The following is a 19,273-nucleotide window of genomic DNA, read 5'->3' on the forward strand; positions in this document are numbered from 1 at the left end:
TGAATGCTCATTTGTGTTAACTGCTTGTTCTGCTCAGGGTCACAGTGCTCCAGAGCCTATCCCAGAATCACTGGGTACAAGGCTAAAGACGGTACACCCTGGACCAACACCAGTCCTTTGCAGGGTAGCCACACACAAGTACAGTCAGTTTAGACTATCCAGTTCACCTGAACCGCATACCTTTTGGACTGTGGGAGGAAATCCACACAGACTCAGGGAGAACATGCGAACTCCAAAGAGACTGGGCTGGTTTCAAACCTACACACAAACAACCCTGGCACTATTAGGCAGCAGCACTACCTGCTGTGGCACTGTGCCACCTGATCTTGAACACACCAGAACACACAAGGGTGCCTTGGAATGAGCACTGAAAAACTGCTGTAAAAGGAAATGTGACTGACACAACGTATTTAATGGACACAATGCCAGTTAAAACTTTTCTGTACCAACATAAGCATTAATTTACGTTTAACTACATTTAAAACATTAGTAAGTCATTATTTAGTATTAATTTAAAAAGGAATAATGATCTACGTATGTGTCACAGAGGTCTTGTTTAGCAAAACTTAATTCTTTGTTTTCATGGCCTGTCTAGAGATAAAAAGTGAATATTGTTCATGCTTGTCAATACATGGTGGCAGTTAGCTAAGATATCCTCAAGGGGCAAAACTCATATGACTTGTGCAAGAGCCAAAAACAGTTGAAAAGGCGCCTCTGCACCATAAAAATAGCAAAGATGGGCAGAGTTGATTATAGTTTACGATGGCTTCCCTTAACTATATTTAAGCGCTGTGTTTTTGGGTCGGATCCATGCTCATGGTTCATTCTGACTTTGGGCCACATCCAAAGTGTTGCTTGGGTCTAGTGACTCCTATCTATCTCCCATAACCACCCCAGGAATCTACAGGGGGGCAGGAGGTGCAGTGGCTGAAGTGCTCACCCTCAGAGTCAAACGATCTAGATTCAAATCCCACCTAAATTACCTACCCTGAAATGCCCCAGCAAAAAATGACCCAGCTGTGATAATAAATAATAGTAAGAATCACTGTAAGCCATTTTATACAAAATGTCAGCTAAATATGTTGTAGCAAGTGCAGCTTTGGGCTCCAATGGGCAAAGAAAGGTGTGCAGCAGCTGTCCATGATGATAAACATGTACTGAAACACCTGCAGACAGCAAGAGGTTTCAATAAGTATAGGAGGAAGTAAACCTCTGGGTACAAAAATACTTTGATCTTAAGGGTCCAGAAAGGCTTCCCCTAAGATCTGCACCTCAAGCTAGCCTTACATATTCCAACAGGTGATCACCCTGAGTCTAGACTACAGCCCTTGAGCCCCGCTCGGGTGGGTTGCACAATTATTAATGTTATTTACAGCTATTTACAAATAACATGTGTTTCCGCTTCGTGAGCACAGGTCGTTACAATATAAATGTACAGTACAGTATAATATATCTGGAGCTCACTGTAAATTCTTAAGTTAAACTTAAGGCTTAGCACCTGCCAGGTGGTGGGAGTGCAATTCAATTGTAGCTAGCCTCAGGGTTTGACTGACTGACTGGTATTTGAGTGCAAAACGAGAGACAACTGAAGAATATAAATTTCGAACTGTGTGAGCCAAGTTGCATTTGCATTTCACGCCCATCCATCTTCACCTGTGCGCTGACGCAGTCTTCGGTTGGACTGCGGAAAACAGGGTCAATCACCACGCTCTACTTTATCGTACCTTGCTCCACTGTTCACGAGCTACTTTTCCACCATCGACGCGCCAACGCTGCCCAACGGCTTGATTGACATGCATCCTCGCCAATCAAGAGCGGCATGGGCGGGTCCTCAGGAGCTCGCCTTGCCGCGAGCGCTAGAAATAGCGGTGGTACAGCCTGAGCCCTCGCGCAGATACTCGACGCAGGTGAATGGTGCTTTTTGCTGTGTACCTCGTCACACAAGAAGAACGTGCGTGGATACCGGTGGGATGTTTCAGCACCATAGTGTCTCACGTCGGCGTCTCTTGCCTCCAGTAAGTTGTGAAAACCTTGCTAGCGCGTGTAATTTTCAGGACAGCGAGTGACTGACGGCGCGGCGTCGCGGACAGCTGTACCGTGTACGCGCGCTGTTCACCACCGGCCCTTAGCCGGACCTATTTTTAAAAACCTTCAGTCAGTGGACTCACCCGCAGAGTCGCAGTTCGAGCGGCGCCGTGCATCGCCGACTGCTTTTGGATTTTTTTACTGCCGAACGCTGTAAGTGCAGGACCTCGTGCACTGATGCGGCTGGATGTTTCGAGCTGTAAAATTAAAAAGCAAGCGCGACAGGTGAGGCTGACGGTGTCCCGAGGGCGGGATCCAGCGCGCGTGACAGGGCACAGCGTGGGGGGAAAAGGGCAAGAGCGGACATCCTTAACCGTGCATGAAAGTAAAACAAAAGTGTCTGCTTCTACGTCTTATCGATCGATTTTGACAAAAAAACGCCACGTCTAGATCATGCATAGGATTCACCAGTATCGGCTGCGCTGTGTGTGGTTAAACTTAAGACGTTGTTGATTTTAAAAAAAAAAAAAAAAAAACAGGAGGCGTCATGAATAATTTCCAAGCGGAATATCCCAAAAGTATTGTAATTTTTGGTATATGCGGTGGCGAATGTCCAGCAGCTGGTGTAGTGGTTATAGAATAGAAGGGCATGGGTTCGGATCCCACCTCCTGCTGTACCCCCCCTGAAGGTGCATAATCTGAATTGTTCCAATAACAATTGCACAGCTGTATAAATAGATAATCATGTGTAGCTTAATGCTGTAAGTCACTTTAGAGAAGTGTGTGTCATAAATAAATAATAGTTTTTATGTTGCCATTTGATCCACTTCAGTTTTGTGAATATAGTGTTGCAGGCTTTGGTTGCCTACACATCAGTATGGTGTGAACAGGGTAGCTGTAATGTATCCTGTGGAACAAAATACGAGCGTCTGTTTCCAGAACTTTGTGGTGGCAAAAGCAGGCAACATGAAATATACTCTACTTTTTACTTACTTTTTCATGATGGACAGGTTCTTCACTTTACTGAATCAGGAACTGTTAATACTTGTGCTCATTTACATACACTTTAAAATTGTGTCACACCTTTTCTCTTCCTTGTTAGGTTTTTAGTGAGTTGCAATAATTTACACAGTTATACAGCAGAGCCTTTACATGCTGTCAATTTGGGGTAAGTATCTCAATCAAGGGTATCACTGCAGGAGAGGGGCTTGAAGCAGTGACCTGTGGATTATAAGATAACAGCACTAACCACTACAGCACTTACTGCCCCATACTTTCAAGTACTTTTTCATTTGGTGTTGTAAGTATAATTTGTCCCCATTTGTTTTTTGAGAATTGTACTTGCACCATGGGAGATGCAGTGGCGCAGGGGGTTGGACCAGGTCCTGCTCTCTGGTAGGTCTGGGGGTTGAGTCCTGCTTGGAGTGCCTTGCAATGGACTGGTGTCCTGTACTGGGTGTGTCCCCTCCCCCTTGTGCCCTGTGTTGCTGGGTTAGGCTCCAGTTCCCTGTGACCCTGTATGGGACAAGTGGTTTTAGATGGCGTGCGTGTGTGCGTGTACCATGAGTTCCATGGAAATAACTTTATACGCCTCTAATTTGTTGTCACTGCTGCTTTTCAGGTTGAGGCTATAAGAGCCATGTTTTCATCCTCTCCCCTGTGTGTGTATGTCTTAATCTTGGGATGCAGGAAACCCCTTCTGGGTAGTCCTGTGGTCACTAGTCAGTGGCATATAGAATCACCATGTTCAGTTCTTTGTGTTACCCAGGAATTACATAAAATGCTTTTTCTTTTTTTGTAATTTGCAAAATTCCTGCTTGTTAGTCAGAGACCTTGGGATTGCATGTAGTGTTCAGCCTTCGTCCCTTTGCAGTAATGACTCACTTATTAGATAAATAATGTAATCGCCCTATAAAGCGCACAGTCCACTGGTGGATTTAGCAGTTTGTCGACGAGGGGTGGGCAGGCTCTATTCTCCTCATCAATGGTGTGTGACCTGGTTTGTTGTTTCACAGCTATGTGATGGTTGAGGCACTCCAGACTGCAGGGTTACCTTTTGGGAAGAACTCTGCATCATGTCTAAATGGCAGGTCTCTAGGGTCACGGGCCACTTTGTGTCCTGCAGGTCTAGTTTAGTTGAATGCAGAAAATGGCCCTATGCAATGTCTCTTGACTGCTGACATGGTCAGATCCAGGTCTGGTGCAGTGCTAGAAATAATTTTTCAAAGGCTTACTGCTTCTGACACACAGAAAGAAGGGCAGGCCAAGAATCTGTACGGACTAAGATGAATAGGATAGCACAGTGAGTTGTTGGTGCCTAGCAGCTTCTGGGCTTTGGGTTCAGATGTGGTTTAGAGTGTGGATCAACCTGTGTGGAGTTTGCATATTGTCCCCATGTTTGTGTGGGTTTCCTTCGGTGTTTTGCCACAGTCTAAAGAAGCATGTTACCAGTGGATTGGCCCCTCTACCTATAGTGAGTGTGAGAGTGTGTATGTGCTAGATTGCCCTGTGATGGTCTGGCATCCTGTCCAGTGTGTTACCCTGCCTTGGGCTCTGTTTCCGGGATATGCATTACAACTCCATGACTGCACTGGACAAACAGTTTTAAATTAAATATCTTTTGCTGATCCTTTCTCTAAAGCAGCTTACAGTGATTTACCCATTTGTGACATTTATACTGCCATGTGTGGTTTTTTTAATATATATATAAAAACTGCTTGACCTGAGCAGGGTCACAGTGAACCAGAGCCTAACCCAGCGACACAGGGCAAAAGGCTTGGGGTGGGGGTGGGTGGGACACCTCAAGCAGAATATGAACCCCAGACCTACCAGAGAGCAGGACCTGGCCAAACCTGCTGTGCCACCATGCCCCTACAAGCAATGAGGTTAATTTAATTTCTTGCACAGAAAACAGAAGAAAGCAGGCATGATTTGGGATGCAAGCATGTTAGTTTACTTTCTTTTAACTATAGGTCAAACCCAATTCCAATATGAAAATAATGAAAACTAGGCATAATGCATCATCACAGGTGCCAGCTTGCAGCTATATGTGTTTGTGAATTGGCTTTGTTCATATCTAGGCTTTTTGATAGGCAGCAACTTCTTTGTTTTATAGATCTGCATAGTACTAGAAGTAATTCATATATATGAAATTCATTGCATATGCACACACATTTGGTTGTAACATGAGTGGTGAAAGACCACTGCTTCTCCATTGCAAGTTTTGTGGGTTTACATTTATTAATTTAGTAGATGCTTTTCTCTAAAGCAGCTTACAGCATTAATCTACCTACAATTACTTACCCATTTGTACTGCTTGCTAATTTTTTCCCCTCAAGCAATTTAGGGTAAGTACCATGCTCTGGCATACTGTAGCCAGAGGTGAGATTCAAACCTGCAACCTTTGATTCCAAAGCAGCTCTAACCACTACGCTATGTATTGTCCCGCACACAGAGTTTCTCAGAGGGTTTTAGATGGAAGACTTCAGGATTTTAAGGCAGGGTGATAAAATTTCCCATTACCTTTGAGTTCCAGTTTCATATTTTTATTCTTATGCTTTTTATGTTACTTGCTTGGTACTGTACTCTTTAAAACTGCTTAAAACTTGTGGGGAGCAGGAGGCTTATTTGTGTATAACTACCACCTTGCATTTGAAGGACCCAGATTCAAATCCCACCTCCTGCTGCAGAGCCCTTACTCTGAATTTGTCTGGTAAAATTTCTGAGCTGTATAAATTGTTAAATCACTGTAACCAGTTTAATATATTAGTTGCTTTGGTGGAAAGTGTTTGCTCAATAAATAAATGTAAGACTTAACCTGAAGATGGAGAGTTTGTGAAGCGAATAGGGCAATCTTGCTGTAGTTTCTTTTAGAAAGGTGCTGGGTGCATAGCTTACTGTGTAAAATAACCAGCTTTATACATGTGCAAAATTTTAAGTTCCTTTTATAAAAATGTTATCCAAGCAACAAATGATTAATGTAAATCATCTCTCCAGTAATGTGGAGGCCTGAAAGATGTGTGTCCTTATTTAATAGCGACAAGATGAATTCACTTAGGTCTCGGCATATTTTGCTGAGAGAAACAGGATCCCCCCCTCCTTTTGTAGGTTGGGGGTGTCCCTTGACTGGGATATTGCCCAGCAAGTACAAGAAAAATCGAGAAAATTTGGCTGGACTGGTCTGTTATTCTGTGAAGTAGGCACTGACAAGCCATGATGTCCTAACCTAATTTTATCTTTCATTTCTTGGTCTTTTTAGATCTCCTTTTTCCTCAATTTCTCTATTTTTGTTTCCCTTGCTCTGCTTTCCTGCCACTGCTTCTGTACCATGGCTTTTGGTGGAGTTATCTTTTATTTCCACATCCTTGTGCAGCAACAAGGGCAGTTTTCCAAATGGGGGATGTTTTCAGAAAAAAAACCCACCTTGCCTCTTTTTATGTTTAGAACACATAAGCTTAAAGGACAGAGTAATTTTTATTTCTGCCAAATGATGGATGAGTGTTTTTGTGATCAAAAATCCACTGCACCCCTACACCAAGGTTCCCCCCCCCATGGTGGCCTCTGTTCCAGAAAAGAAAGTGTTTTGCAGCATTAGGGTGTGGTAGCTTCCACTGTAAGTGCTGGTGTGTTCTAGCATGTGGCTTGTCTCTGACCTGATTCTAGACTGAGCAGAAAGGAGAGTGACATGAATTCTTCACCCAGGAGGCCAGCAGATACTGAAGGAAAATTCAGTGGGAGTTTTACACACACATACACTTTCAGGGGAAAGGGTTGGTGGTAGGACATCAAATCTTGTGCTCAGGGCAGGGGTGACAATGGATGGGCCAGGTGCAATCCCACAGTCTCTTGCTCTTGGGCCCCAGGTTGTCGGTCTGTAGGTCTCCTTTTTGCTGTCAGGGAGATGGGTTAAGTGTGTGTAGGTCCTCCTCAGTTCTCCTCCCTTCTGCAGAACAGGCATGCTGCAGACTTTTGTAAATTCCTTAATGCAATGCCTTATCTTCCCTCAGTTAAGTTCTGTTAAAAGTATATGTAAAATGAAATTCTCACCTACATGCAACATACAGCACTCCCTGTTTGTTGTTGAAGAACTTCAGTAACGAAAGATGTTTAGAAATTCTCGTAATTGACAAAGAGTAAAACTGAGTTTATTTGCTGGCAGCAACTTCAGGGAGGGATTTTTTTTTTTTTGGATTAAATTTTCAACATGTGAAAATAGTGGGTGAAGGACTGGGTCAAAATTTTTTTTTACTTTCAGGACTGACCACAATGACCCCTTGCCTAAGGAAAGTGAACTCTGATATCAGTATGAAGTATCTTGCCAAACAGGAGTCCTATTCAGGGGAATCTGTGTTCCCTGATGTAGGGAGGAAGCATGGTCTTCCTGGCATGGAGACGCAGAGAGGGAAAGCCCACTGTGAGCATAACATTGGCTCTGTGGCCTTGCATAGCTCCTATCTACACAAGTTACGCAGGAGTACGCAGCCAGAGCTGTCGTGCAGCATTAACAGACTTTCTGCCAGGTCCTTGGGCAACTGGTTTTCTGCTTCTTCACCCACTTATTTTGTAGGAGCTGCTGCTTTTCCCTCCCAACCCATCACTCACATCACTTTTTTCAATCAAGGAAAAATTGCTGCATCCCGTATTGTCTTTTTCTGTTGTCAGAGGGTAAGTCAACACATCCATATTCTCTGCAATTGACTACTGTAGTGCTGTCCTTGCCAGAGTGTGGAAATGCACCTTAAAGCCCTAGTATGTAACAATCCCCAGCTAAGATCCTGAACATGTTCATGGCAGGTGACAACATGACACCTGTCCTAGAATCCCTACACTGGTTTCCTGTAAGGGTTTGAGTTGAACTTAAAATACTAATTGTTATCTATAAAGCTATGCATGGACTGGTGCCTCTATCTCTCTGATTTCCTACTAGTTGATTCCTTACCTTGCAATCCTCATTCATCTGACTCTGTCTTTTACAAGTTTCTCAAGCTCACGTGCACTCTAAGTGATCTGAATTTCTCATCCTAAATTGCACAAACTGGGAAATTCCCATCACAAAAAAATCAGGAAATCTCATTCTCTGGGCACCTTTAAATCCAGGTTACAAACCAACATGTTCACAATTGCTTTAAGTTAATGCATTTTTGTGGTTTCTGTCTTTTTCATAACTAGTTCTCATGTTATCTTTGTATTAGTTTATGGCTTAATTTTTTGGTAGTTTGTTCCAATTCTTTTGCTCCTACTGCAAGTTTATCACTGTACCACATTTATCATCTTACTGTAAAATTTGCTTTTAAAGGTGCCGTATAAAAGATATTTGCATGTATTCATATAGCAAGCACATTTATACAAAGCAGTGTCCAACTTGGAGTAAAAAGTACATTTCAGAACAAAGAATTTTACAGATCATTTATGAAGCACAGATAATTTTGTCCACTGTCGGCTACCTTTTTCCCCAGTATGCATTTCATGAGTATCTGCATTTAGATTTAAGTTGGGTAAGAAATGCAATGGTGATCATGATGGATAATGTGATACAAATTTGTAGAGCTGGTAGTAGATCAGGAGAGAAGTGAGTTTGAAAGGGATGTTTTGAAAACCCTTTTGAATGTTGAAAGGGATCCGGCAGTTCTGAGAGACAGAGGGAATTCCTTACACCACATCGCAGCCAAAATTGAGAACCTACAGACTTTCAATTTTGGACCCTTTGTCTGTCTGTAGAACAAATAGAAAAGTTACTATTACAATTTATTATTAAAATCAGTCTGAAGCCAGGCATGTCTTTACTTCACCAGAGACAATGTACCCTTTGAGATGGAGTGTTTTGTAGCAAGACACATATACCACTTCCTGTGTCACTATGACCACACTTGAATTGTTCAGGGGAAGCATCGCCAGGTATTCAAAGCACATACCATGGTAGAGTGTGCTGGGGATGCCCCCAGTGGTTCAGAAGTTAAAATCCTGTCGGACTCAATGGAAAAACATCTACTGGTTTGAACCGTCCCAACTCGATTGAACTGGACACCCTTGACTTTCATTAAAGGTTATTTTGCTTCAGAATTGTAACTGTACTGATGGTACCTAGATCTGAGCAAAAGCTGACTTCCTTTTTAATTTTCAGTGATGCCATTTTCAGTAATTTCTCAGCAAATCTGTTTTGTTTTTGGCTTTTCACAGGATACGGTTATTTTACATTTTGAGAGAATATGTAAACATTTTCTTGTGTGTATTATGCTTTCCCTCCATAGCACATTCTGAGTGAATTATTGTATTTTTGTAATGTTGCTTTCAGTCTGAACATGGAGGGTGTTTACATTCTGACAAACAAAGCCTAGCTTTTTCTGTGAGAAAAACAGGGTGTAATTTTCAATGCGGAAAGAGTTAAGGATGCTGTGGTCTGACTCTATGTATAAAGAGTGGGACACATTCGAAAGAAGAAATGAAAGCAAACATAACTATTGAAGTATTGTTCTGTTCTAAACTATAGAAGTATTTTGTTTTGCAGCACTTGTTGCTTTCAACTGTGACATCTACTGTGTTTTGACTCATTGACTGACTTCCTTTTGTGTCCCAGGAGCAGCAGAGCTGAAGGCAACCACCTGGGTGCTGAGTCTGTTAGGCAGAAGGGCTTGTTGGTGTGTGTGACTGTCCCTGGGTGAGTGTGATACAGGGTGTGGCACAGACTGCCACATGCACCTTGCCGTTTTGCTTGTTTTACCCTTTCACATTTTCACTCAGTATAAATAGCCACTTGTTTTAAGGAAGGGTGGTAGTGATGGTGGTCTGGAGCCTATCCTGGAAACATAGGAGCTCTGCTCTGCAGGGTGTGCTCTGGATGCCATAGTAATCCATTGCAGTGTAGCCACACACAGAGACACACACTTACTTGCATGGTCGATTTAGAGTGGCCAGTCCAAATGAAACATGTCTTTGGACCCCAGGAGGAAACTGGAGCACCTGAAGAAAACCCACAAGAACACGGGGGAAAGCGTGCCAACTCAACATAGCCTGGGTTCTTTGATGTATACTTGCTGTGTTGCCTTCACTATATCTCTCATTAAATTTTGAAAGCCTGTCATCATGAACATTTGCATTGCTGAATCACGAGGCTATCTGTGATTAGATAGACATATCAGACATGGAGTATATATTTTTGGTTTTTTAAGTTGTAATAGGATGTGATATATTTTCTGTGTTAAGAAATAGTAGTGAAATGCACAGTTCATCTGGTAAAGGGAATTGCCTTGGCTTCTGTCTGACTACTCTGCATGTTTTCTCTTCCTCAGTTTTCCTCCATCTTCATCTTTTTCTGTTATTTAATTCTCCATTCATTTTGGAATTCTTGAAAGATAATAAATTCAATCTATACATCTGAATACCAAAACTTATGCATTTATGTAGGTTTAGTATGAGTAATAATACAACTAAATATCTATAGATAGCTCTTTATTTCCTTTGTTTTGTTATTGCTTCCTTTTTCAGCTTTAGCTCTTAATAGTAATTTTTGTAACAAAAGCTTTATTTACATTTATTCATTTGCAGACCCTTTTTTTCTAAAGCAACATACATCTCAGGAAAATACAATGAGTCCATTACATTAGCAAAAAGGGAGACTTGGATGTGGGCACTTTATTCTAAAGCAGTTAATTTGTCACATTCAACCGTAGGAACCAATATACATTACACGAGTAGCTGCATAAAGGTTTTGCCAGTATTCAACAATCTCTCATCGCAACTTTATGAAACATTTACATTTTTCTGAGATCAGGGGAGAAGTGGGTCTAAGGAGATGAGGTTTAAGACTCTTCTTAAATGTTGTGAGCGATTCAGTTCTGAGTGAGAGGGGAAGGTTCTGTATTGGTCGTAGAGGTTTGATGGTAGAAGCTGGAAAGCCAGACAGGAGGTTTGCAGTAGTCTGGCTAGGCTATCATATATTTGTATAATAATCTATATAATGTAGTATTACGGTATGTTACTAAGTACTACAGTATATTTCTAGAAGTCATGGGCCACTCATTGCAGGAAAATGGGTCACAAGCACTGTGAATAAATCCCTTAAAAGGATGAAAAGTTGATCACTGCAGCCCACCACACGTTCTATCTGTCCTAAGTGGGGTCGAGGCGAACCGGAGCCAAACCCGGCAACAGAGGGTGCAAGGCTGGGGTGGGAGAGACACACCCAGGACGGGATGCCAGTCCATCACAAGGCACCCCAAGCAGGACTTGAACCCCAGACCCGCCAGACAGCGGGACCTGGCCAAGCCCGCCACACCACCGCACCTTCTTGCAGCCCACCAGACTCAACCAAAACATCTTTAGTATGAATAATGAGTGCAGAAATACGACACTTTCAAGATGGACCTTTTCTGTAACTGAGTTCGTGAATGCTTTTAAAGAAGGGAAGGAGCGGTAGCTTCCTACCAGAACTCAGTAGGTCCATTCATAGCCCATTGCAGTCATTAAGAACAAAAGAAAGCCAACTGCTATTCATTTCTTAATTTGAGTTTTATTCATCAGTTCATGTTTCCTATATTTACAGTTGGGGCAAAGACATGCTGTTTTGGTGTCCCCGTACCCATCCTTTAGCACCTTTACATAGTTATCTGTGGCAGCACTATATCAGTGCCACAGTAGGACAAGGTGAACGCAAGCATCGCCAAAGCCAGTGCAACCTTTGGCAGACTCCATTCAAATGTGTGGAAAAGAGGCATACATCTGCAGACAAAACTTACTGTTTATCGCGCAGTCATACTATCTACATTGCTCTATGCGAGCGAGACATGGACAGTTTACACTCGTCATGCCCAAAAACTGAACCACTTTCACACAACATGCCGACGTAGAATTCTTGCTATTAAATAGCAAGAAAAGGTTCCGGATACGGAGGTTCTCACCTGTGCTGGCCTACCAAGTGTTCACACTATTCTAATGCACTCCCAGCTTAGATGGGCAGGTCACTTGGTACGCATGTCAGACCTACGGCTTCCCAAACGACTCTCCTATGGCAAGCTATCCCAAGGTAACCGATCTCAAGGTGGTCAGAAGAAGCGATTCAAGGACACGCTCAAATCGTCCGTAAAGGAATTTGGCATTGACACGTATAGCTGGGAAGAATCTGGGAAGAATCTGCAAAGAACAGAATGAGATTGTGCACCTCCATGCAAAAACGACAGGAACGGAAATCTCGAGGCACTCGTTCCCAACAAAATGGTACAATCACATGTCTGCAATGTCGGAGAACATTTCATGCGCAAATCGGTCTGATCAGCCATCTGTGCACGCACCCCCGCCCCGCCCCTACCCCAGTCTGACTAGATGGTCCTCGTCGACAACAACGGACAAACAACACACACACACACACATCACCTTACTGTTAAGCCCCACAGTCAGCAAGGGTCCATGCTTTGCGTGTGGACCAAAGAGGCATTTGCTTCCTGATCACATACTAGAGTTCTGCCAGTTTGCCTGAGTACCTTCTGCTTCTCAATAAATAATGGTGTTTTGTTCTTTCTATATTTTCAGATCCCTGTTAAAACTGTGGGGAGCAAACACGAAACGAAAAGATGGCATTGTTCAAAAGTAACTTTTGGGTAAGTGACTGACTTGTATTTCCAGTTTGTTTTTTGCTTTACATTTACTAATCAAAGGCCTGCACAGTGGGGGGATATGAGTGCCATAATATAATGGCAGTGAGAATGTGTTGAACTGTATTGATTTTAGTGTTTGTCTAATGATATGGTAGTAGGCCTTTAAGTAGGTTTGCCTTCTCTGCAGTACAGTCCCTAGCATGGCTCATTTTATTTTAAAAAAAAAAAAAGCAGAAATGTGGGGGGCACTTTCCTTCGAGTCGTAGAATATTTTGTCTTAAGAAAAGGTTTACACATGACCTTTTTAAAATGGTTTTTGAACATGTTGTAGACATGGCAGTAGGTAGGTCCTGTATGAGGATGTTGAGCTGTGGTGGTTTCGATAGTCAGAAACAGTGCACTGCAGCACAGCATCCTGCCATGCCTTTGGCCATGCTGGATACGCAGCACAGCCAGTGTTTGAGTGACGGGAACAGGCCACCTCTTTGTCAGCTGCTCCCAGGGGTGCTCTGTGCACTGGTGCCTTGGCATACCTGGGCTTGGGGCTATTTCAGGTGTGTCCTACATTCCATACCACCTCATTGTGTAGTGCTATGCTGCAAGGATAGGTTAAGGCAGTGGCTGCAAAATCATTCAGTTATACATCACCGTTTTAATGGATTCAGAAGGATGAGCTGTCATACTGGTCTCTCTGACCAATGTAGAATGTTGGTCAGAATAGCACTAACATAATTTCTGGGCCTTAGAAAAGTTTAAATATGAACCAAGCAGGTGTCCAGCAGGATTTCGAATGTATTGAAGGTTTGAATAATGGTGATTAGGGGAACCTGGTTGTGTTTGTAGCTGATATAGATTTACCTCTTGGGTGCTCAGCACGGGGGAGCAGAAGTTGTAAAAGTGAAGGATTGTGTAGCCCCTGTGATGCTCCACCCCCCTCTTTTTTTTTGGCAGGGTGTCTTGTGTCATTGTGGCATGTAAGCTGTGCTGCCCTTGTATCTTGGTTTTTGGTTTTGCTTCATTGTATCGAGACAAAAAATGAACAGGGTTTGCCCTATAGAGATCTCAAAAAAGGAAGCAGGGTAAAATGGTGGCTGGCTGCCGGAGCCCATATTTATAGCTCCTTTTTTTCAGAGCAGTGGTAGAACCATTACATTTAGATTTATTCATTAAGCAAACTTTTCTCTAAAACTCAGAGTAAACAAGTTCATATCACCAACAGACAAAAAGTTGTAGATGCAAACCTGAGAATCTTGTAAGTTTGTCCAATTCACCTGCCAATTGCCTGTGCATTTTACATGAGTAGCTGTCCTGTAGAATTCATTGGAAGTACATATATATGTTTTAAGACTGTTCTTGGATGTTGCAAAGGACACAGCAGTTATCAGGAGCTCATTCCACCACATTGGAACCAAAACTAAACACCTACAGACTGCTCTGTGACAACATGACACTTGCATTCATTCAAAAGATTTTGGTCCTCTTGAGCATGGGACCACAAAGAGACCAGAGGTAGTTGAATGTAGCACTCTTCATGGGGTGTAGGGTTTGATCAGGTTCTGAAGATATTGGTGTGCAGATCCTTTGACAATCTTATTAACCATGACTTGTTTTGAACTTGATATGAGCAGCTACAGGAATCCATTGGAGGGGATGTGTGTGAGTGACAGAGTGTGTTCCACTTATGTATGGAGGAGTGACCCATTGTAAGTAGTGTATCTAGCAGTGTAAGTCACCTTGGTGAATAAGGTGTGTGGGCTGATAACACTACATAATATCCATTGGAATTCGCTTTGGAGAAAAGCGTCTGATAAAGAAATAAATGTAATATACGATATTTGGGAATGCTTTGGCAGGTCAGAAACAAACAAAGGATAGACAAGTTTCCCCTCAGTAGTCTTGTGATTGTATTGTGATACCTTCAGAAGCTGCCCTGTCTGCTCCAGCTACATCATATGAAAACAGAATGGTTTCTTTTGCCTAACTACTTAATATGGGCAATATGACCTTATATCCTGTCATGTGGGTGAAGCTATATTAAGTTACCTTTTATTATTAGAGTTTACACAGTCCTTCTGTTTTTTATATATAAACATTTAATTTCCAAGCTATTGTCTGAAATGGTGTTTGAGGAAAGTACTATCCAGGTAACTTCTTAAGTATGGGACTTTGGAGCTGAAACTGAGCCATAACAAACACACTTTGCACACTTTTCAAAGTTTATGGAGTTGTGCACCTCTGCTGTAAGATTGAGAAGTGATACATTTATTAATTTAGCAGACGCTTTTCTCCAAAGCGATGTATATCTCAGCAAAAATACAATTTGTGCATCATATTAAGAGAAAGAGACATGGCTGCAGACATGTGATTCTTAAGTAAACCTAGTTTGTAACTTTCCACTTGATGCACTGATGTTCATTGCTCAAGTAGGTGCATAAAACGCAGGATCGATGAATCCTGATAACACCACACAGACACACAACCGATTTTGTCTGTCTATCCACACAGCTCCACAACAGGAATGCGCGTCAGGAAAAAGCAGTAGCAGCACTACTACACTTACCTGAAACACCACGAACTGCAGCGATGGACCTCCAACGCAAAATATAATGTACAAAGTCAGTCACTCAAAGATACAGTTAGTAAGTTCTTAGACTGGCAGCTGTGTGACTCTACCATGTATGGACAGTCCCCGGATTATAAACAAGTTCTGTTCCTCAGTCTGTCTAAGTCGGATTTTGCTGTATGTCGGAACAGTTAGGTATGGTGGGCATCTAACATCAGTTTGTCAAATGTTTGTCCTAGTCTACAATATACCGTGTACCTTTCTATGCATAAAAACATTAAAGAAACACTTCCGGATACACCAGACCATCTTTAATATAACAATGCAGTAATAATAACAATAATAAATGTGTCTACAGTATTTATAATAGAAAGAGACAGAGGAAGAGATAATAAGAAATATTACTACTGTCATGATGAACAGAGGACATGGAGGAGGCTGGATCCAAGTGCAGGATCGTTTATTCATAATCAAAGGTGGTGTGTTGATTGGCGAACTGAACAACGGCGAGGATCCAGAATTGTGCTCGAGGGACAAGGCAGGCTGTCATTATCAAAGAGATGTGGAATGGGACTGGGGAACAATGAGGGACAAGACTTGGAAGAGCAAAGCAAGGTAGGTTTGAAAATGCAGAGGGGGCAGTTGTGTCGAGTAAGATTCTGCAACTGGGAAGAAGTGTCTTTTATAGCCAAGTCCTCTGATTGAAGCTACTGGCTGAGGTGTGGCCATAGTCATGACAACTACAGTATTTACAATAGGGAGAGAGAGAGCGTATGTGTGCAAAACATTAAAGAAACTTCAGCGTTCACTTTTCCAATTTTGTTGGTATTTCACTTTTTACCGATCGCTTTATTATTACTACTTTCTACTTTAGTTTCAATTGTGATTGTTTCCCTTTTCTTTTATGCATCACCATCGCTTGCATCACATTTATGCTTTGGTGCCATGGTTAGGAGGGTAAAAAAACAAAAAAATTAAAGCCAAATACAATAACACACGAGACACTGTTAACAGCAATGTAGTCCAGCTGAAAAGAAGGAAGTCTTTGTCCTACCTCGAGCTCACGCGCTCTGCCCACAAGCCGACAAACCGCTGTAGAAGCACAATGTTATGATGCGTGTCACAAAGTAGCGCCTGTTTATCGTTACGAACCATTGTATGTAACTCAAATTTTTAATTTAACAGCCTTAATTATGAAGTTTTCATTTGATGGTTACTTAAGGGTAACAAAAAAATTAACTTCTGGTCAGTAAGGGGGTGGTTTGGGTGAAATGCAAAGAAGCTTTGGCAAGTGGGAACTGGTCTACGTCTACCCGCTACCTTCACAGACAGCCACATCTCATGACAGTTGGTTACAGAAAAAAGAGCACCAGGTATGGACAATTAGGACATTCAAGAGAGTATTTAAAAATGAGTGAAATGGAAGAACTGATGGGCCTGCTCCCAAACAGGAGTTGGGATGCTAGCGGTTCATTTGTGATCTGTAGATGTGGAATTTGTGACAAAGTTTGAGAACTGTAGATGTTTGGCTTTTGATGAAGTACTGTGTTGTGGTAGAAAGTGTTTTTGTTACTTATTTGTTAGTTAGATAATCCTCTTGTTTTACTGGTTGTTTAACTAAGCTGTAGTTGTGTGTTCTTAATTGCCAAGCATAGATAAAGAAAGAAGTTCCTACAACCTACCATTGGCCCTCTCCTGGTCACTCCCTGTACCAATCATGCCCTCACATACCACAGATGTATAGAATTGGCAGTAATGCTTGAAGGGGAAGTTAATCTAACCTTTTATTATGTGGCAGAACTGCAACATGTTGATGGCTTAATACTCTTCCAGTCACTGATCAGTGGCATCTTGGGATGTGTTCTGCTATTATGACACACACACTTATTTTAACTTACACTTTTCACCAGAGCAATTTACAGTGCTGAGTTTACAATTATTTACCCATTTATAGAGCTGGGTAGTTTTACTGGAGCCATTGAGGGTAAGTATCTTGCTCAAGGGTACTACAACCAGGGGTGAGGCTCAAACCTGTGACCTTTGGTCTAAAGGCAGTAACTCTAACCACTATGCTATCAGCTTCTGAGGAATAACATGAGCTGTAATTAATTGAAGCTCAGAGGGGGAGTATCTCACTACTGAGATCAGCTGTCTCCTATGCAGTCATAAACCTGAGCTGAATCATAATCCCTTCTTGATGTCGTTGACATTAGTTTTTCTTCCATGTATCTGACAAAAAAGGAACTTGGCTATGATTGTGTATTAATTGTTCAGAATCACTTGCTATTCAGGTTGAACTTTCTACCTAAGCAATTACAAATGTATCAGCCTTGTATTTAAGACCAGTGCAACAGTACTTTTGCATGTGCCATTTAAGAAGTGTTAGCTTCTACAGTTGTGCAATTTGGCTTCTTTAGTGCAGGCAGTGTATTCATGTAATTGTGTTACAATTTTGGTGTTGTTCAGATATGTCTAGTGTTGACTTCTGCTCTCTCTGCTCATTCTAAGTAAACGTGATCCAGGATCAAAATAAATTAGATGGTAGAAATTGGCAGGCACTGCCAGGTGCCACTTTAGATAAGAGTGCTTATGATGAAATCAGCTGTACTTTGCAGAATTGGATTATTGGAAAAAAGGATAACCACCCACTGTGCTGCTCAATTTAAAAAAGCTGTTGTGAAGAAAGCTTTCTTTGAGGTTAGATGGCAGATGCTAGTGATGTCATTGATACCATTTCAGTGTCAAATCTTGCTGCGCATGAGTGGATGTGTCTGGAACACAGGTGGTCTCTGAAGCAGGTTTCTCCATCTCTCTGCATGTTGCATGCATTGGCAGAGTATGCCAAGCAGCCCACTCATTTCTACAAGGTGAAGTCGTGAGTCAGGGCAGCAATAGCGATGGGACTCAAGCATCTCTGAATGCAGATGCCATGCAGTTCTCCTTGGCATCCCCCTCTGATGTACCACCTGTTGATATTCCACCCTGTAGATCTGTATGTGATGGAGAGTCTGCCTTAACAGTCATCTGAATTGACAAGTTGATGTATGCTTACATTTATTTAGCAGACCCTTTTGTGTAAAGTGACATTCTACTCAAGCAAAAGTGCATTCACAACAGTCAGACTTTTAGATGCAGACACACATTTATGGAAACACAATTAGACTGTCCAATGATCCTTCTTTTGCTGGTGCACATTACATCAGAAGCTGAGTCCATCTGACCAGTCATACATGACATCTGTGGTAATTTCATTTCATCATGGCTTGGCTTTGATTTAGGAAAGGGACTGCCCACATGTGTTGGGGGCTGATTAGGTCAATGTGGGACAGACAGGTCCGGCTGTAGCGGCTGCAAAGGAAAGTCTGTTCTGGATTTGGTGCTGCAGTGTCACGTTTCTTCCTCCATCTCCTTTTGTCCTCAAGACCAGCCATGCATATGTTCTCGAAGGAGGAGACAGCCTGGTGAATGGTGTTTCCAGGCCTTGCAGTCGGAAGCTAGAGCAGACCACTGACGGTGGTCAATGTCACAGGCACATGGCCTTGATGCTGGTGACCTCCGTCTGTTCAAGGACTTCAGTGTTGGTGATAAAGGCATTCCAGTAGATGTTAAGGATGGTGCAGAGGCAGCGCTGGTGGAAGTGCTCAAGGAGTTGCAGGTGGTGACAGTAGGTGACCCACAGCTTGGAGCCGTAGAGTAGGGTGGTCAGTACAGTGGCTCTGTACACACTAATCTTCGTGCCTTTCTTCAGATGATTGTTGTTCCAGACTCTTTTATACAGTCTGCCAAATGCACTATTTGCCAGTCTGTTGTATGTCTTTGTCGACCTTGGCGTCCAAGGAGATGATGCCTCCCAGGTAGCTGAACTGGTGTATTGTCTTCAGCTCTGACTCGCCAGTGGTGATGCAGGGAGCCCTTCTTGAGGTGCAGGCTGGTGGAGAACTGTCTTCTTCAAGTTGACTTGTAGTCCAAAGAGCTTGGCAGCCTCTGTAAAGCAGAATGTTATATGCTGCAGAGCTGTTACCGTGTGGGAAACAAGGGCAGCGTCGTCGGCAAAGAGTCGCTTCCTCCACTATCTTGGTGTGGGCCTTTAGTCGCCTCC

At 42.5% G+C, this 19,273-nt stretch overlaps 1 protein-coding gene across 1 annotated transcript in view; it reads left to right on the plus strand.

Annotated features, from left to right (window-relative positions):
• Positions 1-1,882: 1,882 nt before the first annotated feature.
• fcho1 (FCH and mu domain containing endocytic adaptor 1) overlaps positions 1,883-19,273 on the plus strand; it is a 64,146-nt gene continuing 46,755 nt past the window's right edge. The window contains exons 1-3 of the mRNA XM_018728157.2: positions 1,883-2,015; positions 9,599-9,679; positions 12,547-12,614. Coding sequence (XP_018583673.1) covers positions 12,588-12,614 — 27 coding nt within the window. The 5' untranslated portion in view covers positions 1,883-2,015; positions 9,599-9,679; positions 12,547-12,587. The remainder of the gene's footprint in view (positions 2,016-9,598; positions 9,680-12,546; positions 12,615-19,273) is intronic.

This window comes from Scleropages formosus, chromosome 9, assembly GCF_900964775.1.
Source record: "Scleropages formosus chromosome 9, fSclFor1.1, whole genome shotgun sequence".
NCBI classification, from domain to species: Eukaryota; Metazoa; Chordata; class Actinopteri; order Osteoglossiformes; family Osteoglossidae; genus Scleropages; species Scleropages formosus.